Source organism: Mustela erminea, chromosome 6 (genome assembly GCF_009829155.1).
Source record: "Mustela erminea isolate mMusErm1 chromosome 6, mMusErm1.Pri, whole genome shotgun sequence".
Lineage (NCBI taxonomy): Eukaryota > Metazoa > Chordata > Mammalia > Carnivora > Mustelidae > Mustela > Mustela erminea.
In genome coordinates, this window is record NC_045619.1 from 131,914,165 (window position 1) to 131,935,061 (window position 20,897).

The window sequence follows — 20,897 nt, forward strand, 5'->3', positions numbered from 1 at the left end:
TCACTTGTGTTTTTGATGTCATATCTAAAAATCCATTGCTAAACCCAAAGTCATGAAGGTTTACCCCAATATTAACTGAAATTTCTATAGTTTTCCTATCACACATAGGTTTTTGATTCATTTTGAGTTACTGTTGTGTGAAGTAGGGGTCCAAATTCACTCCTTTGTAGGCTGATATGCAATTTTCTCCGCAGTATTTATTGAAAATACTATTCTTCCCTTAATGATGTCTTGATAGCTTTATCAAAAATCAATTTGACCATAAATGCATGGCTTTATTTCTGGGCTTTCAATTCTATTACATTGATTTATATATCTATCTTTCTGCCAGTACCACAGTGTTTTCATAACTGTACACTTAGAGTAAGTTTTTTAAAAGATTTATTTATTTAGTCAGAGTGCATAAGCGGGTGGAAGGGCAAAGGGAAAGAAGAAAGAGAATCTCAAGTAGACTCTGCACTGAGCATGAAGTCCAATGGGGGCTTGATCTCACAGCCCTGAGATCATGACCTGAGCCAAAATCAAGAGGTGGCAACTTAACTAACTTAACCACCTAGGTGCCCCTGTAGTAAGTTTTAAATTTACTACAATGAGTCCTCCAGATTTGTTCTTTTTTAAGACTGTTGGGGGAATAACAAGAGTGTTATTCCATATTAATTCCAGTGTCAACTTGTCAATTTCTGCAAAAAAAAAAAAAAAGCAGTTGGAATTTTGATAGGTATTGCAATGAATCTGTAGATCAATTTAGGGAGCATTGTCATTCTAACAATATTAAGTCTTTCAATATATAAACACAGACACATCCTCTCATTCATTAGGTCTTCTTATATTTCTTTCAACAATGTTTTGTAGTTTTCAAAAAACAAAACAAAATGAAACAAAAAGACCCCAGTGTTTTGTAGTTTTCAGTGTGCATCTCCTATACCTCATTTAAATTTATTTCTTCATATTTTATTTCCTTTGATGCTGTCAATGGAATTGTGTTGTTAATTTCATTTTTGGAATATTAATTGGAAATGGACAGAAAAACAACTGATTTTTTATGTTGATCTTGTATCTTATGATTTTACCAAATCTGTTTATTAGTGGAAATAATTTGTTCATGGATTCCATTTGGTCATGGTAGATAATGCTTTTACTGTGCTGCTGAATTTACTTTTTTCTTGAGTTCTTTGTAACCATATTTATTAGGGATCTTGGTCTGTAGTTTTATTTTCTTGTGTTGTCTTTGTCTGGCTTTGGTATCAGGGTAATGCTGAACTGATAGAATGAATTAGGAAGTGCTTCCTCTTCATTTACTTTTTGTGTGTGGGTGAGAGTTTGAGAATATTTGTTTTTTTTTGTTGTTGTTGTTGTTTTAGAAGAAGAGAGGAGGTGGGTTGGGGAAGAGGCAGAGCATGAGAGAGAATCCCAAAAAGGCTCCACACCCAGAATGGAGCCCCATATGGGGCTTGATCCCATAACCCTGAGATCATGATCTGAGCCAAAGTGAAGAATCAAACGCTAAACCAACTGGGCCCCCCAGACTGGTGGTGGTGGTGTTGTTTTTAAATGTTTGATAGAAGCCACAAATGAAGACTTATGGTTCTCAGTTTTTCTTTTTTGGAAGTTTTTTGATTACTGATTCAGTCTCTTATTACATCTATTCTAAGTCAGTTTCAGTAGTTTGTTTCTAGGAATTTGTTTCATTTAGATCACCTAATCTTTTGGCATATAATTGTTAACAATTCCTTTTATTTCTATAAAGTTGATAGTAGTAGTAGCAATGTTCCCACTTTATTTCTGATTGTAGCAATTTGAATTTTCTTTCTTTCTTGTTCATTCTCTTTAAAGGCTTGTTAGTTTCATTGATGTTTTCAAGGAACCAACTTTTTTGCTTTCATTGATTTTTCTGTTTTCTATTGTCTATTTCACTTATCTCCCCTCTTATCTTCTTTAGTTCCTTTCTTCTGCTTGCTTTGGGTTTCATTTGCTTTCCTTTTTTCAATTCCTTAAGGTAGAAGGTTAGGTTATAGTTTCTATATCTTCTTATTAAATGTAGGCATCTACAGCTATAAATTTCCCACTGAGCTCTGCTTTTGCTGCAGTCCATGTTTCAGTACGCTGTATTTTCTTTTTCATTCATCTTAAAGTATATTAAAATTTCTCTTGCGATTTATTCTTTGACACATTCATGGTTTAAAAATGTCTATTTGTAGTTTCATACCATTGTGGCCAGAGAAAATACTTGATGTGATTTCAGTCTTTTGAAATTTATTGAGACTTGTTTTATAGACCAACTGATACTCTATACTGGAGACTGTTCCACATACAATTGAACTATCTTGGAATATCTTCTTCTGTCTTTTCACTTTCAACTCCTATGGTTCTCTAGTTCTAAAGTGAGTCTCTTGTAGATGGGATATAATTAGAACATTGAAAAAAAATCCATTCTGCCAATCTCTCTGTCTGTTAATTGGAATTTAATGTATTTACAATATTGTGATTAGTGATAAGGAAAAACTTACTTTGCCATTTGCTTTATCACATGCTGTATATCTTTTATGTTGCTCAATTCCTCCACTACTGACTTCTTTTGTTTTAGATATTTTTTAGTCTGTCTTGTGTATTTCTTGTCATTTGTTTTACTACATTAGTTATTTTCTTAATAGTTGCTCTAGGGATTATAATTAGCAACATATAATAATCTTAAGTAAAAACCAACTTAGTTTCAAGGGCATAAAACATCTTTGCTCTTATGCCTCATTCTCTCTTTTGTTATCACAAATTATATCTTTATACATTATATGCCCAGGGACAAAGATTTATAATTACTGTGTTAGTAGTTGTGTTTTATTTTTTTATTATTTATTTATTTATTTTTAAAAGATTGTATTTATTTATTTGACACAGAGAGAGAAATCACAAGTAGGTAGAGAGGCAGGCAGAGAGAGTGGGGGTAGCAGGCTCCCTGTTGAGCAGAAAGCCCAATGCAGGGCTCGATCCCAGGATTCTGAGATCATGACCTGAGCCAAAGACAGAGGCTCAACCCACTGAGCCACCAGGTGCCCTAGTAGTTGTATTTTAAATCATACAGAAAAAAAGAAGTTACTAACCAACAATGCATTAACTTTTTTTTTTTTTTTAAGATTTTATCCATCTATTTGACAGAGATCACAAGCAGGCAGAGAGGCAGGCAGAGAGGCAGGCAGAGAGGGAGAGAGAGAGAGAGAGAGAGGAGGAAGTAGGCTCCCTGACAGGCAGAGAGCCTGATATGGGGCTTGATCCCAGGACACTGGGATCATGACCTGAGCTGAAAGCAGAGGCCTTAACCCGAGCCACCCAGGCGCCCCTAACTTTTTTATTATTAATTCCCACATAGTTACCTTTAACAGTGCTTCCTCATGTGGATTCAAGCTACTATCTAGTGTCCTCTCACTTCAGGTTAAAGAACTCTCTTTGGTATTTCTTGTAAGGCAGGTCTACTAATGATGAATTCTCTGTGTTTAATGACGAATTCTCTGTGTTTGCTTATCTGAGAATGTCTTAACTTCTTCATTTTTGAAGGGTAGTTTTGCTGGATACAGAATTCTTAGCTAACAGGGATGCCTCTGTGGCTCAGTCAGTTAAGTGTCTGCCTTCAGCTCAGGTCATGATCCTAGGGTCCTGGGATTGAGTCCTACTTCAGGCCCCTTGCTTAGCTGGGAGCCTGCTTCTCCCTCTGCCTGCTGTTCCCCCAGTTTGTGCTCTCTCCCTCTCCAACCCCTCTCTCTGACAAATAAATAAATCTTAAAAAAAAAAAAAAAGAATTCTTAACTAACAGTATTTTTCTTTCAGCAGTTTGAATATGTCATTCCATTGTCTCCTGGCTTCTATAGTTTCGGTTGAGAAATTAAGTTAACCTTATTGTATGTGCACTTCTCACTTGCTGCTTTCAGGATTCTCTTTGTCATGGGACTTTCAGCAGTTTGATTAATGTGCCTTGGTGTGTGCCTCTTTGAGTTTATCCTGCTTGGACTTTGTTGAGTTTCTTGGACATCTAGATTCATGTCTTTCATCAAATTTGGGAAAAATTTTTTTGCCATTATTTCTTCAAAAATTCTTACTGTCCCTTTCTTTCTTTCCTCTTCCTTTGGAATACCTATTTTGCATATATACATATGCCTGGTGCTGTCTCACAGGTCTCGTAGGCTCTGTTCATTTTTCTTCATTCTTTATCCTTTCTGCTCCTCCAGCTGGTAGTCTTAGTTGACCTATGTCTACTGATTCCTTTTCTGACACAGCACATCTAGCGTTGCATCTCTAGTGAATTTTCAGCTTCATTTATTGTACTTTTCAACTCCAGAACTTCTATTTGCTTCCTTTTTGTAATTTCAATGTCTTTATCAATATTCTCTACTTGGTGAGACATCCTGTCCTTATTTTAATTCTTTGTCCATGGTTTCCTTTAGCTATTCCAGCATATTTAAAAGAGTTGGTGGGGGCACCTGGGTGGCTCAGTCATTAAGCATCTGCCTTCGGCTCAGGTCATGATCCCAGGGTCCTGGGATCGAGTCCCACGTCAGGCTCTCTGCTCAGCAGGAAGCCAGCTTCTCCCTCTTCCACTCCCCCTGCTTGTGTTCCTGCTCTTGTTGTCTCTCTCTGTCAAATAAATAAATAAAATCTTTTTTAAAAATTTAAAAAATAAAGGAGTTGGTGGAAAATCTTTGTCCAGTAAGCCCAATGTCTGTGCTTCCTTGGGAGCAGGTTCTATTAATTTTTTTTTCTGTATATGTGCCAAACTGGTTTTTTTTTGTTGTTGTTGTTGTTGTTACTGTTTTTGCTGCCTCATTATTTTGTGTTGAAAACTGGACGTTTTGATTTTTATAATGTGTGAAGGGTAGAACCAAATTCGCCTCCCTCCCTAGAGTTTGTTGTAGCTGCTTACTGTGGTTGCAGTTGTCTGTTTAAGGATTTTTCTAACCTGATTCTGTGAAGTCTGTATCCTTCCTTATGTGTGACCACTGAAATGTCCGTTCTGTTGGCTCAGTGGTCAGCTAGTGATTCAACAGAGATTTCCTTAAATGCCTATAACTAAAAGAAAACACTTCCAGGAAAAACTTCCATAAAAAATTTCCAGGTTTTGTCAGAGGTCTCTTTCCAGGTGTGTTTGGGCATGACTTTATCATTCAAATGGGCAATTTATAAGTCTGCCTTATCTTTCACTTTCTATCTGAGCAAAGCCTGAATGTTAATCAGAGGTGAGACTTTAGGAATTTTGAAGTTTTTTTCTGTGCATCTGCTCCACCCTAGATATATAAGTAGCCCTTTTTCAACATTTTATTTTTAAGTAATCTCTACACACAGCATGGGGCTTGGACTTAACAACCCTGAGATCAAGAGTCACATGCTCTACCAACTGAGACAGCCAGGTACCCCCAGGTAACCTTTTAGATTCCCAGGAATATGTAGGAGCTTTTCAAAGATTTTACTCTCCAAAGTATCTCACTCTTCAGCTTTTCTTCCCAGGCTTTGTGTTTGCCCCAATTGTCATTTCTTTCTCCAACTGGCAGCAGCTAATAAACTTACCTTTAATATCTCCTGGGTAGTCACTTCTGCCTCAGGAGAGTTTTAAGTTAGGCAAAATAAGGGCAAGCCCTTGCACCAGTCCTTCAGGGAGTCACCAGACAAGTCAAAATAAAATCTTACAATTCTTTTAAAAGAAGATGCATTCTGCTACCTCTGGCACCAGGAACCTACACCAGAAATGTAGGCTGTTGTCCAAAACTGCCACTGAACTGGGGATGAAGAAATGAGGCTAGGGTAAGTTTCAGTAACATAAAGCTCTCCTACTGGGACCCAATCACCTTGTTCTTGATTAAATGTTTGCCTGGTTAATGTAATCTTTCACTAATTTCCAGAGTTCACATAAACTTGATTCTGATAATTTTGGCCAAATTATTTGCTGTTTATGTGGAGAGATAGGTCCTTGGAGTTCTAGAGTAGCCATTTTTAGTGATGTCACCCCCCAGGGACTGATTCTTGGAGGACCTCAACATTTGGTAGTGGAGCAGAGGAGGATGAGTCTGCAAAAAGGAATGAGAGGAGCTGCCAGAGGGAGAAAGGAAACAAGGAATGTGCAGTGTTGTAGAAGCCAAGAGAGAGATGTAATGCAAAGAGAGGAGATATCAAAGCCAATATTCTAAGATTCTAGGAAAAAGACTGTAAAATGTTTGGTGAATACAGGTACATAGAAGTCATTTATGACTTCAAGACTATTTTTCAAGAAATAGTCTTTTTTTTCTTTTCTTTTTTTTTTAAGTGATCTCTACATCCAACATGGGGCTCAAATTATGACTTTGAGATCAAAAGTTGCATGCTCTACCAACTGAGCAAGCCAGGTGCCCAAGACTACTTTTCAACAGGCTGACGCTGGCATTTTGTGCAGGATAATTCTTAAATATGAGACACTGTCCTACAGATTGCAGTATGTTAGGTATCCTTGACTTCTGACCACTAAACACCAGTAGCACCTTTCACCCTTAAGTCATAATCAGAAGTATACCAATCAAACCCAAAAAGTACTGCCACATATCTCAAAATGTCTCCTGGAGAATTAGCACTATCTCTTGAAGAACCACTACATTAGGAATCTCTATTTTGGTGATATTAAAGGGACAGGTGTCAGACGATTATAACCTAGAATATTAATAAAGGGATGAACAATGAAATTAGTGAGATGCCAGAGACAAGGCTTACTGGAAATTTGGCTGAAGTGAGGAATGGGACAGGGCAGTGTTTATTCTAACACAGGATTCAGATGTGTTTAAAAACAATGGATGTGATCCAGATAAAAGGAAGAGTTTAAGTATACAAAGAAAGGGATACTTGTTAGTGTAAAGTAACTCAAGAGGTGGAAGGAAAGTACATGCGAAGGAAATGGCCTTAGAGAGGAAGCTTAACTCCGGTTTTGAAACAGTGACCTTAGGACAATGCAATAGCATCCTAGGTAGTTTCCCTGCTTCCTTCCTTACCATATAGACTATTCTTAACACAGTAGCCAGCATCACTTTTCTGCTTTTAACTCTCCTAAGGCTTCTCATCTCACCCACAATGAAAGCCAAACTTCCTATAATGGCTTATGAAATCCTTCACGATCTACCCCTTCATCCCCTTCTTCAACCTATTTGATCTCATTTCCTAAAACTCTCCCCCTGCCGTCACATTTCACCCCACAGCTTTCCTTATTATTTTTACACCCCAGGCTCATGCCTCTAGACATTTGTTCTTGCTGTTCCCTTTGCCAGGAGGAGTACGCCTCTCCAAACACCCATACAGCTTGCTCTCTCACTACCTTCAAGTGTTTGCTCAAATGTCATCTGCTCAGTGACTACTCCATTTAAAACAGTACTCTTTAATCATCTCCTTCCTATAACCTTCCATTTTTCTCCATAGTCCTTGCTACTTTCTGAGTCTTCATATCACTTATTTTATTCCTGTCTTTCCCCACTAAAATATAAACTCAAAGGCCAGAGGGATCGTGGTTCTCTGGTTTCTTTATATGGTTCATTGATGTATCCCTGGCACATGGTGGGTACTCAATACATTGTTGAGTAAGTAGGGAGAAGGATGACTATAGGTAGATTTGCAAATTTGGAAGCAGGAAGAAATTTCCCTTTGGTGGCTTCAGTTTGGAAGGAAAGTAGTGATGTTATCTGCTGAGGTAGAGGGGAGGTAGTAAATTGAGGGAAACTGAAGTGGTGAGAGAGTTGAAGAGAGAAATAAAAGATTGCCTAGATGTACTGGGAATTCATTTGATTTCGGTGATCATGAGATTTTAGTTGAATCAATCTATTGTATTGTCCAATAGTCTTCAGCAGTGTGCGGTTGCTCACAGGCACTGAGAAAGTGAAAAATTAGGTTAATTCAGGCTGAAGTTTTGCTAGACACAGGCAAAGGGTTTAGGGTATAGTTCTCAGTATTGGCTGTACCTTACTATCTAACAGTTGGAAGGACTTTAAAAAGTGGCCAGTTTGTACACATCCAGAGCTTATCTCTACTGCCTCTACCTGAGTAAATAAGGAACTGTGGATCTGTTCATCTTTACATTATTATCTCTGCTTAAAAAGATACATAATATACTGATATAGTGCTGTCCTGGAAAATTCTACTCCTCTTTTCTAAATAGTAATTTTTGTGGCAGTTTTCCTATTTTATCACATCCTTGAAGGAAAACCTCACATCACAACTCAGAACTCAAATTGGTCTCCTTTTAGTTATATATTAAAATATAAAAACCAAGGGCGCCTGGGTGGCTCAGTGGGTTAAGCCTCTGCCTTCAGCTTGGGTCATGATCCCATGATCCTGGGATTGAGCCACGCATTGGGCTCTCTGTTTGGCGGGGAGCCTGCTTCCCCCCTCCCATCTCTGCCTGACTCTCTGCCTACTGGTGATCTCTGTCTGTCAAATAAACAAAATCTTTTAAAAATATATAAACTCCATAGAAGCAGAAACCAAGTGAATTTGCTGTATTGCCGAGACATGATACACAGGTCAATAATGTTGTTTTGAATGAATGAATGACAGTCACCAGGTGCCAGGTGCTGCACATTTAAGTGATTTCATTTACTTCTGACAAATAGCCCTATACCCTATCAAGCCAATTTTAGAGATTAGGACGCATTATCTCCGAAATTTCTGTATGTTGCCCAAAATCACACTGCTAGTCAGTCAATAATGTAGCCAGAGCTCTACTTTATGTCATTTTGATTCTAAAAGCCATGGTTTTAACCACTATACTATCCTGTTTGAGAGGAAGTCAAGGACAGAGGAAACAGAAATGAGTTTAGGTAGAGATCCCTGGGTGGCTCACCTGGTTAAGCATCTGCCTTTAGCTCCAATCATGACCCCAGAGTCCTGGGATTGACTCCCCACATCATGTTCCTTATTTGGCAGGGAACCTGCTCCTTCCACTTGCAGCTCCCCTGCTTTTGTGTGCTCTCTCTCTCTCTCCTTCTCTGATAAATAAATAAAGAAAAGAGTAAGTAAAAATTTCAGAGAATACATTCTTATTTTGTGATCCTTTAGAAGTTCTAGAAAAACATCACCTGGCTCCTTTTACAACCAAAAGCTTGAGAACTTCACTTTTTGATTCTCTATGAATAAGATCATATTAAGATCATGGTCACCTACAGCCGACACGGGCTGATAGTTCTCCCCCTCTATTTGTTAGGTGTTAATCTCTTCGTTGAAATATATGGGTCTTCTGCACACTTAAAAACTTGTAATCTCTCAGCAGAGAGGAATGAAAACAATCTAAGATTTGCTATATATGCAAGTTTATATAAATTTTCAAATGCTATCTAATACAGTATTTTATCTGTACTGGGAAGAGGACAGCTTTTACCTATTTATGACGGTAGGACTGGACTTAAAACATGTCATTTCCTCTTAACAATGAAAAATATTTTGCTAATTCCTTTGTAATTTTGTAGGCAAATATCCTTTCACTCAACAAATGTTTATCTGATGTCACAGAGATATCATTTTAGTGAGACACAACAAATAAATTAAATACATATTATATGGCAAATAGTGAAAGAAAAATAAGAGTAGGGTGAGAGAAAGATAGTAGTGGGGTACATTTATACAGAGTTCTCAGAGGAAAGACCTTTCTGAAAAGGTGAGATTTAAGTACAGACCTAAAATAATACACTGTGAACCAAGTAGGACCAAAGGGGAAGATCATTCCAGACAGGATAGTAGCACAAAGCTCCTCAGACATGCTTGTTATATTGGAGAAAAAGGAAAGAGAGTGGTGGGGGCGGGGGAGACTGAGCGAGTGAAAAAGTCACCGGATATGAAACCAGAGATAATGTGGATGGGGGTAGTTCATTACAGACCACGGTAAGAACTTTGGCTTTTATTCTGAGATGGGATACCATTGCTGGGGTTTGGGTTTTTTTTTTTTCTTAATAAAAGATTTTATTTATTTATTAGATAGAGAGAGAGAGCACAAGTAGGCAGAGCGGCAGGGAGAGGGAGAAGCAGGCTCTCTGCAGAGCAAGGAGCCCATCCTGGGACTCCATCCTGGGACTCCATCCCCAGAACCCTGGGATCATGACCTGAGCCGAAGGCAGCTACTTAACTGACTGAGCCACCCAGGAACCCTACCATTGGTGGGTCGTAAGATAGAAATAATACTTTTAAGAGATCATTCTGACAGCTGTATAATCTAGTAAACCCTGTGAAAGCACGTATAGAAGTTGATGAGTTAGGAGGCCTTTACTACTACCTAGGAATAAGATGGCGACTTGGACCAGAGTGAATATGATGGAGGTAGTGAACAAAGATCAGACTCTGAGCCTATCTTGAAGATAATACTGGTGGCATTTGCTGATGGAGAGGATGAGGTATGAAAGAATCACGGACTCTAAAGTCTCTAATCTCAACTGGAAGAATGGAGTTGCCATTTCATGAAACAGGGAAGACTTAATCAGGATTTATTTGGGGGCAGTGGGAATGAAGAGTTTGATTGTGGGCGTATTAAGTCTGCGGTACCTGGACATTCGAGCCGTGCTGTAGTAGGCAGTTGATTGTGAGCCCAGTGTTTAGGGGAAAGTTACAAGCTGGAGATTCAAATATGAGTTTCCTTTAGCCAGAGACATGGGTAGGATTGCCTAGTTAAGGAGAGAGAGAGAGAAGCAGTCTGATCCTGATTTGAATCTTGGGGCACTCTAGCTAGCATTTTGAGGCTAGAAAATTAGGAGGAACCGGCAAGAGGGCTAAGCAACAATCATTTAGGAGGGAAGAGAAGAGAGAGAATGGAATCCTGGCAGGCCAGATAAAGAGCTTCAGGAAGAAAGTAATTCATCAGCTATGTCAAATGCTGCGGACAGGTTAAAGGATATGAAGATGAAGAAATAAAAATTGGATTTGAGCGCATGGAGGTTGCTGTTGATATTGAACAGTTTAACAGTGGAATATGGAGGCCAAGTCTGATTTGTGGATTTAAGAGACAGTAGCAGAAGTGGAGAAGTTTGTACGGAAGAGCAAATCAAAGCGGGGAAGGGGGAAGTATTTGGAGGGTGATACAGGTCAAGTTTTTTTTGTTGTTGTTGTTGTTGTTGTTGTTTTAAATGATGGTGGCTATTAAGACATGTTTATAAGTGACAGAAGTGATCCAGTTGAGAGGAAAAATATTTGTAAGGAAATCATACAATTCCAAGAGTAAAATGGAACTCAAGGAAAAGGTGGCAACTTTGATTATAGGAATTTTGACAGTTTACCCATACTTAGGAATGTAGCACCGTATTCAGATATAGAAAGGTTGGTAAGGTGCAATGGTGAACAGGGAGCTGTTACTGATTTTTTTTTCCCTATTTCCCTAGAGAGATAAGAAGCAAGATAATGCCTTATTCAGAAAGGGGAGTGGGAGGTTTTCTTAGTTTAAAAGTGTCACATAGCCATTTAAGAGAGCTGGGTAAATGGAATAAGGAAATTAGAATGGGTGGGGGTGTGTGTGAGGAACATAAGGAGCCCTTCCAGAGTTCGGAGGGCTGTTTTTCTCCAGCCAAGTTCCACTGCCGGCACACAGTGGATTAACCAGGATTGTGGTTTAGACAGGTAAAATGGAGGAAAAAAGAAGGGAAGGATGAAGGTATTTGTAAAGAATTTATAACAATGGATAATGGAATCTAAAATAGGCCGAGTTTTTTAAAAAATGGGCATAACATTTGGATAGGTCCTTTAGTACACAGTTGATTCTTATTTGAGGTAGTTCTGTTAAGTCACTGTGAATACTGATCTGCTCCTAGGGAAAACAGGGTTAGGTTCCTGAAAGACTTAGGTCACCTTTCCATCCATGTGTTTTTACGTAGATGGCTTATTTTATATATATTGTTGATTCCTTAACACTGAACTCATCATGGCCAAGCGCACTAATGATAAGCCTGAAAGTTCATCTAGAACACGTATTTTCTCCACCAGGCATAACGCATCCTTTGTTTCGGATTGATTACTAGACAGCACTTCAGCACCATGCTTGGAGGGCCATTTAGAAAAGCAAAACCACCGATAAGCATGAAAAGTGCAAAAACCCTGAAAGTATATATATTGTGAAAAGTACATTTATTTACAGTAGGAGAGCAGAATTAACCAGTGTTGTCTTATTAAACTCAGCTGGGAATGCTACATTTTTCGCCACTCTGTGCATATCCATGACTGCTATGCAAACTGGTGATTACAAATTTTAAGGAGTAGGCAAATTTGCAAATATAGGATCTATAAATAATGAAGACTATATTGCCTCCTACAGTTTCCTCATCTGCTGCTTTTGATCAAGTGTAAAATATCAGGGGCACCTGGCTGGCTCAGTCGGTTGAACCTCTCTCTGCCTTGGGCTTTGGTAGTGATCCCAAGGTCTTGGGATTGATCCCCCACATCTGGCTCCCTGTTCTGGGGGAGGGGGTTGGGCGTTGTCTGCTTCTCCCTCTGCCTGCTGCTCCGCCTGCTTGTCCTCTCTCTGTGTCAAATTAAAAAAAAAACTTAAAAAACTTTAGAGAAAAACAAACGGTATATATCAAAATTTCAGCACACCATTACCATCAAGAAATTAGTAATAATTTTGCTGCCAGTTTTCAAGAAGTTTCTATATAAAATGTATGTACTACTTTGTGTACTCTGCAAAGCTGCTATCTTGTCTTCTATGTGTTACAAAAGCGTTAGAAATTGCACCCTAAGGGGTGGCTGGATGGTTCAGCCCCTCGGAGTTCAACTCTTGGTTTCAGCTCAGTGATCTCAGGGTCATGGTATCCAGCCCTGGGTGGGGCTCCCATCCTGCAGGAATATGCTGGAGAGTCTTTCCTCCATCTTCCTTCCCCTCTGCTCCTTCCTCCCCTCCCCCATGCTCTCTCCAAAAGAAATACAATCTTAAATAAAAAAGAAATTGCACATAGGACTCTAGGTTTTTAATTTTTTCCCCATTTCAGTCATTGGCAGTCTTTTTAATTACCGATAGCTCATGGGGGCATTAAGTAGGCTTTCACTGGTTCTCGAAAACAGCAGTCAATTGTCCTAACATCTGGCAGGTGGATGTGACAAACCAGGCTACGTAAACATTTCTGTCAATTGTGATTTCAGGGCCTCTTCCCCACATCATACCTTCTCTTCATTAGGCCCAGCAATAACGTGAACTTGTGGGATACCAAATCAGTCGGTTACTTTTTTGATACTGGTGTTTGGTGGGATCTTCTCTCTTCTGGCTTGTTTCCTCTTTTACCTTTTTCTTCTATGCAAAAATGTATTTACTTTTTTACAATCTTTTCGTTAAATGAGTGCTGCCTTATAAGGAATTTAGAGCAGGGGGGAAAATCCCACCCGAGTATCAACCGCCACCCTTCCAGTAAAGCTTAATTTGGGGCGATATACTTGACTCTCCCCCTTTCCAATATGCCAATGCCCGTACTGTGCCCGCCGCGGTCTATAAAATCCAATTCGTCGCTGCTTCGCGTAGCACACCCGGTGCCTTTATTCACATGCAGAACCTCCGACGCAACGAGCGCTCTTTCACCAAAAGGCTTCGGCGAGTTGGAGGAACTAGAAGAGAAAAATGCGAAATAAAGGAGAGGGTGGGGAGGACACAGCGGGGGGTGGGGGCGGGGGCGGGCGGAAAACAGGAAACAAGGACGAGGCGGTTCACCACCTTCCCCCAGTAACCCATTCCCGCTCGCGGTCAGCCTCGGTTTCCATTCACCGTCCGGAGCGGCGCTCCCGCCTCACGCCGCGCGCGGCCTTCCCGCATTCGGTACGCCCCCCCTTATCTGCTGCGTCTTTCCTCGCTCGGCAAGCTCGCCCTCCCGCACGCTTCTGGGGGTAAGACTTACTTCTAACGGGCGAGCTCCAGGCGGCCCCGGCCCCCCGAAGGCCGGCCGCGCACTCGGCCGCCGGTCTGAGCCAAGTGCCCAGGCCCGGGCTCCGGCTCCCGGGAGCGGGCCGCACGGAGCAGCGGCGCGCTCCCCACCTCTCCGAGCGCAGCTGCCGTCGCTGCCGGCCGAGGAAGCGCCTCGGTACCCGCCCGCCAGCCGCCTCACCCGGGGTTTCCGACCACCCCGCCGGAGCCCCGAGGGGCGGGGGCGGGCGGCCGGAGAGCTCACCCAAGGGCACCCTCCCACCCCCGCGCCTCCGGGCGCACGCGCAGCAGCCGCAGCCGCCTTTATTTAGTCAGCGATGGCTCCTCTCGCGCCCCACCGTCCTCCTCCCGAAGGCGGCTCCCACCCCGCGCACCCCGGAGCCCCCGGGACCAGCCTCGAGCAGGTCCCCGAGCGGGACTATCCCTAAACTGGAAGGGCAGCGGCCGGACTTGGGCGTGAGGAAAAGAAGCGACAACCGGAAAGAGCTGACGGGTCGCGAGGAGGCGAGCCAGGCCTCAGAGGAAGAGGAAGGCCGGGCCGAGCCGAGGTTTGCCGAAGGCGGCGTTCCGGAGCCGCGCGGGGCGGGGAGGAAGGCAGAGGGTGGGAGAGGAGGGGCGCGGCGGAAACTGCCGAGGTTTTCCGAAGGCCGCGGCGTCCGAGTTGCCCGGATGTAGTTGGTGGAGCGGCAGCGGCGGCACCAGCGGCGGCGGCGGCGGCGGCAGGAGGCGGCGGCGAAGGACCAGGCAGCGGCGGCGACGGGGGGAGGAGGGGAGGAGGCGGAGGAGCAGGAGGAAGAGAAGGCGGAGGAGGCAGTAGCTCTCCGCGGGGCAGAGCCGGACGCGTCTTCTTGCCCCCCCTCCCCCCGTTCGCCGCTGCCGCCGTGTAGTTGGCGCGGCTGCCTGGGCTGAGAGTGAGCGTGGTGTCGGCGGAGGGAGATGGCCCGGGAACGCCGGCGCCAGTAACGGGGAGGTGCTGAGAGTCGCCGAGGGCGCGTCGGGCCCTGGTGCCGGTGCTGCCGCCCGCCCGCCGCCTGCGCGCCCGCCCGCCCGCCTCTCGCGGCCGCTCTCCCCCTCCCCCGACACACACTCACAGGCCGGGCATTGATGGTAATGTATGCGAGGAAACAGCAGAGACTCAGTGATGGGTAAATTGTCTTTTCGTTTCGGGCCGGGCCACAGCGCGGGCGGGGGGCGGTGGCGGCGGCGGCGGCGGCGCGGGGAGGGGGGGGGGCTGTTCCTCCTTATCTGGTGCTGGCTGAGCCGCCATTTTTGTTGTTAACCCTGATCCGGATCGGGCTGGGAGGAGGAGCAGCCGCGCGAGCAGGCGAGGACGGAGTGAGTGTGGAGGCAGCAGACGGCCGGGTTCTCGGCGTTTCGCCCTGGTTCCCGTCTTTCAGCCGGCTGTGTGTGTGCGGGGTGTGTGTGTGTGTGGGCTCGTTGCCGGTAGGTTTGGTAGGTCTCCCGCGGGGAGGGGCTCGGGGGAGGGGGGGGGACCCGTTTTCTTCCTACCCCCCCACCCCCCACCGAGGTGTCTCATATCGCGTTCTCTCTTCCTGTTTTTCAGCTGTCACGACCGGAGGGGGGACTCGCAGCCTTACCAGGTACCAGCCGAGGCCGGGGTGGAGGGGTGGAGGGGTGGGTGGGGGGACGGAGGGGGAAGGGAGGAACTGCTACTCGAGCGCAGGCTTCAGAAGTCGCTACAGGCCCTTCGGTGCAACAAATCTGAAACTAGCACCGCGGGTCCCCTTAAAATTTTGTGTTTGGTTCTGTTAGCGCTCTCCAGCAACGTTTAGTGGCATATTTTGACAGGTGACTGGAGGAAGTTCAGGGTTTTTTGTTTTATTTTATTTTATATTTTTTAAAGAAAAAAAAATCTAGCCAGGAAGGACCTAACTCGATCATTTCGGTGTGAAGGAATCGAAGAGATGAGATGATAGGTGACTTCTGAGCCATATTTATTGTATTTGGGAACTAAAAGTTAACGTCACGTTACTTAAGTTAGATGGAAAGCTTGAGAAGAAATAACTAATTGATTTTCAACTCTTAAATGAGTCTCCTAAACTATCCCTTCCCCATTTAATTGTTTTTGGTGCAAATAGTTGAGTTACTAGTGAAAGAGCTTTTCTCTTTGTGAGAATTGAGATCTTTGAATACTTGGATAATTCGTTCCATGGTCAGAAGTCTTTTTATGGATAATTCATTCTAGCATAGATGGTTCTAGGTAGGTAGGTTCTTTTTTGTTACTGCGGTTTCTGCATGTAAAGTTGGGATAAAAGTGGGCCTTGTTCTGAGGTGGAAATATCATAAATGGTTGGGAACTATCAGATGTCGCCAGAAATAACACTCTCCACTTTCTACACCTTAAAGGAATTAAAGGAATTTCTAAGCTGATAGTTAAGTTACCGGTTAGCATGAGTTCTTAAAGCTCAACTTAAAAATCGTAGGTCCTTTGATGTGTAAAACATTGTTCATTATGTTTGCATAGCCAGAAGATTAAACCCTGTTGAATCTACTTTTCTGAAACCTACTAATTAACACTGGTTTATTATGGTTGTCTTAAATGTGTATTAGAATCAAACTAAACCATTGTGAGGAAGTTCCATTAAATTATGTTAGAGATATCCACCAACATTTTTATACCTCGAAATTATTTTCAATACCTGTGCAAGAGTAGGTAAGTTAGATGTGAAAGGGGTTTTTTTGGATCAAAAATTGGTGAAACTGATGGTTGCTTTTTTTGGGGGGGGGCTTAGGTTTGTAGAAACATGCTTATTCTTAATGTATACTTGTATCTATGTGTATCAGTTGTAGAACACAAGGTTACATTAGTACTCAAGATGAAACTAGTACACTAGTTTCTACTTTGGATTAAACTTTGTCATTCCCAGAAAAATTTATTAAGGAATTAATGTACCAAGGTGTTTTATTTTTTTATTTTTTTATTTTTTTGTAGTTAAAAAATAACTTAATGAAAAAAAATTTTTTTGACCTGATTGATTCAGGAAGTCTTGGACTTAGTCTTAGATACTTAGGTGTCTGAATAACTTAAAGGCAGAATTAGAAGTAGAAATTTTAATTTTATTGGTAGAAGTTCATAAACTGAAGTTAATATGCCAATTTTTATGATAAAGTCATCTAGGAAGTTTAAAGTTTCATTTTTTTCTCTCTTTTTTTGGGGGGGTGATGTTTTACAGGCACTTAAGTATTCATCGAAGAGTCACCCCAGTAGCGGTGATCACAGACATGAAAAAATGCGAGACGCCGCAGATCCTTCACCACCAAATAAAATGTTGCGGAGATCTGATAGTCCTGAAAACAAATATAGTGACAGCACAGGTCACAGTAAGGCCAAAAATGTGCATATTCACAGAGTTAGAGAGAGGGATGGTGGTGAGTAGCTTTTTTGATGAAACTTCCACATATACTTAATAGCTCTCTGTAAAATAGTAGGTTGCAGTGATATTTCCCTGTATGGTTGTGTCATCAAAATATTTTATTTCTGTCAATTCACTTAATAAACAAGTCACTCTAGAAATAAGGTGTTGAGCTGAGCATCTTAAAATGGATACCAATGGCTTATAAGAGAATGTGTTTATGAATATAACTTACTAAATGCTTTGTTAACGATGAGAGAAATACAGGACATTTTTCCAAGAAAAGAACTTTATCACCTTTTCAAGTAAAGTCTTCAATTTATTTGACTCCGTTTGAGATTCTTAGGTTTAAATTTATTTTTATAAGGAGTTCAAATGTGATTCTTACTGATAAGTTATGAATTTAAAAGCTTAGTATGGTTTTGAGATCGTTTACAAGCTAAAAAAATGACCTGTGAACAGAAAATTCTTTTGGGTTTTTGTTGTTAGCATTTAAAATGTTGTTTTCCGTATTCTCCAGGATTTTATTAGTGTAATTTTTATACTGTGTTCATACAGACATTGAACTTTTTAAAAGTTAGTCTCCATTCTTTTATATAGTGCTGTTATTCAGTTATTACCCTGCCTCAAGCTCTTTGTGCTAGGAGGCTAAGAAAAAGTAAACACATTCTGTAACTATTTTCAGATTTAATTTGCCTAGAATTTACCAAAAAATCAGATTTCAAGTCTAAAGCATGTATTGAGGCACAAACTATTTTCACTGCAGTAAATAAAACATTGTGTTTTTTCCCCACTATAAGATCTTCTTTTGATTATGTTTGAGATACATATATACAACAATTGTGCTTTCGGAAGCTTCTAAGGAAACTAAAATGAGTGCCATGTGGCTTTCTGTCCATGAGCTTCTCAATGCTTTGTTCAGTTTTTAAAAATAGCCTGCATCTTCTGGTCCTCTTTTTCTGCCTCTTAGGATGGAGATAATTTTTATTCCGTGAAATCCGATAATCAGAAACACTGGTCTCCTCTGTCCATAGTTACTGGGTTGAGGAAATTAATAATGGTCAGAAGATAGCATTGAAATGAAAGAATCTTGGTGCTGTATGGAAGGGGGATACAGTTCTGTTGAATATAGCTATAACTTTGTGCTACTTATGCAGATAAATTAATATTTTGTATATAACCAGTAGGAGGTGGGTTTGGTTATTGAATTGTTAAAAGTTCTTTGATGGCAATACTTAAACTATTAATATTTTTAATTTTGTGGGTAAATTTTCTAGTGTTAGGGTTCGAGATGATACTATTTTCGGTTATTCTTCTATAGTGAATTTCATTTTAAATGTTAGCTCTTGGAAGGCAGGTGCTGTTTGCATTGTACTCTGCTTTATTTCTAAAATTTTGGTAATTGTGACAGAATAGGATGCGGTACTTAATCTCCTTACAGATAAGTATCTTGAGTTTTCTTTTAGTGATTGTGATCTTGTTCCTCTGTGTCCAGATCTGGGAGGAAGTCAGTTTAGGCACCCTGGGAAAGTTCTGTAAATGCTTTCTTCGAACATTCACAGTTAACCATACCTGATAATTCCTTTACAAATGAAATAACCCCAAGACTATTCTGTGGCTTATTCATTCAACAAACACAGGGCAACAATTTTACGGTATTCCTGAAAGGAAGGATAAAATGTCATCCTGGCCTTGAGAAGCTAGTTTGAAGGGCTTTGACTCTTGGCCAGCTAGTGGTGGTTCTAGCTGCTAACTTTTTCTGTACTCCTTTTTTTTTTTTCTTTCCAATTTTGATTTTAATTTTGCTTCCTATATGAACTCTGTGTACTTACTTCTAGGCTTTTAGTTTTCTTTCTGTTTGCATCTGGTTGCTGATGGTTCATTTGTAAGAGACTTCTAATTTTTCTGATAACAGTCATTTGCTAAGTTAGGCCCCACTTTCTGATTTGCTTTTTAACTGTTTATCTGCCTCCCTCTGGAACCTTTTAACTAGTAAAATAGCTCCATTTCTAGCTACCACTTCTGGTATGCCTGACTGCCGTATTCCTTAATTATGATGTATGAGTAGTAATAAATACGAAATAGAGATCTCCATCCCGGAGTTTGGAGTGTCTGTTAAGATGTGAAGTGGTCATTCTTTCCTCATTTAATACTTCTTTAGTCTTTATTCACTGGCTCCCATATTTTCTTTTATCGCTGATATGTGTTTGAAACTTGATTTTTTAAAGTGTGTAAGTATGATTTTTTTACAGCCATTTGTGTTAAGATTTTTAGATAAATTGTGATATATATGAGTATTCGTATATGTAAAGTCAGAACCATTTCCCGAAGTTCAGCACAGTGAGTTGGATTATCAGTGCACCCGTGTAAGTAACTTAATTTAAAAACAGGTTATGGGACACCTGGTTAACTCTGTCAATTTGACTCTTGATTTCAGCTCAGGTCACGTCTCAGGGTTGTGAGAGCCAGCCCCACGTTGGACTGCAACGCTGGGTGCGGAGCCTGCTTAAGATTCACTCCCTTTTCCCCACCTTCCCCCTCTCCCTCTTTAAAAAAAACAAAAACAAAATTCTGGGTGCCTGGGCTGCTCAGTTGGTTAAGTGTCTGCCTTTGGCTCAGGTCATGAGCCTGGAGCCCTGGGATTGAGTCCCACATTGGGCTCCCTGCTCGGTGGGGAGTCTACTTCTCTCTCTCCTCCCCTCTTTCATGTTCTCTCTCTCTCAAATAAATAAAATCTTTAAAAAACAAACAAGCAAACAAAAACCACAACAGAAATCCTGTAGAGGCCCCTGGGTAGCTCAGTGGGTTAAGCCTCTAACTTCCGTTCAGGCCATGATCTCAGGGTTCCAGGATCGAGCCCTGCATTGCACGTTTCGTTGGGCTCTCTGCTCATCGGGGAGCCTGCTTCCCCCCTTTCTCTGCCTGCCTGCTTGTGATCTCTGTCAAATAAATCTTTCAAAAAAAAACTATTAAGAACAGGATATTGTATTGTTTATTGGTCTAATATCAAATTCATTCTTTTCATTTTAGGGTTTAATTTTTTTTACTTTTTTTTTTTAAAGATTTTTTTTATTTGACAGATCACAAGTAGGCAGAGAGGCCAGTAGAGAGAGAGGGAAGCAGGCTCCCTGCTGAGCAGAGAGCCCGATGTGCAGGCTTGATCCCAGGGCCCTGGAATCATGACCTGAGCCGAAGGCAGAGGCTTTAACCCACCGAGCCACCCAGGAGTCCCCATTTTGGGGTATTAAAAAAAAGACCTTAAGACTTGAGTAAATGTTTACTACCTTAAGAGCCTATGTGATATATAACTTTTTATTTATTTATTTATTTATTTATTGTAACTTGCATTTTACAAAGCTGATTAAACAAATGTGGGACTCAAAATCAAGGTTGGGCTTCACTGGCATCTGTCTACACCACAGTGTATTTTTTACATTGATGACTAGATTTCTTTTATGGCACATTGGCATTCCTTGGAAAGTGCCAGTTTGGAAGTAATGTATAAAAGGACTTCAAGTAATTCATTAGGAAAAGTAAAAGCAAGGAGGTTTGTCAGTTGTAGAAATCTTTAGTTTAAAAAAAGACTTAATACAGGGGAACCTGGGTGGCTCAGTCGTTAAGCAACTGCCTTCCGCTCAGGTCACAACTCTGGGGAC

The 20,897-nt window shown here is 41.4% G+C and overlaps 1 protein-coding gene and 1 long non-coding RNA gene across 11 annotated transcripts in view; one reads left to right on the forward strand and one right to left on the reverse strand.

The window, feature by feature from the left end:
* Positions 1-468: 468 nt before the first annotated feature.
* On the reverse strand, positions 469-13,970 carry LOC116594392. The gene is made up of 4 exons (XR_004287197.1): positions 13,842-13,970; positions 13,120-13,554; positions 8,831-8,975; positions 469-680 (listed from the first exon to the last, which is right to left on the reverse strand). It is a non-coding gene; the product is annotated as an uncharacterized LOC116594392 (long non-coding RNA).
* WAC (WW domain containing adaptor with coiled-coil) overlaps positions 13,664-20,897 on the forward strand; it is an 83,978-nt gene continuing 76,744 nt past the window's right edge. For 2 of the 10 annotated variants that reach the window (XM_032349738.1, XM_032349746.1), the window contains exons 1-3: positions 14,610-15,012; positions 15,432-15,468; positions 17,044-17,257. In XM_032349738.1, coding sequence (XP_032205629.1) covers positions 14,972-15,012; positions 15,432-15,468; positions 17,044-17,257 — 292 coding nt within the window. In that variant the 5' untranslated portion in view covers positions 14,610-14,971. Of the gene's footprint in view, positions 13,763-14,310; positions 14,416-14,608; positions 15,013-15,141; positions 15,203-15,431; positions 15,469-17,043; positions 17,258-20,897 lie in introns of those variants that run through there. The other 8 variants (XM_032349740.1, XM_032349747.1, XM_032349744.1 and 5 more) reach the window with 7 other exon arrangements.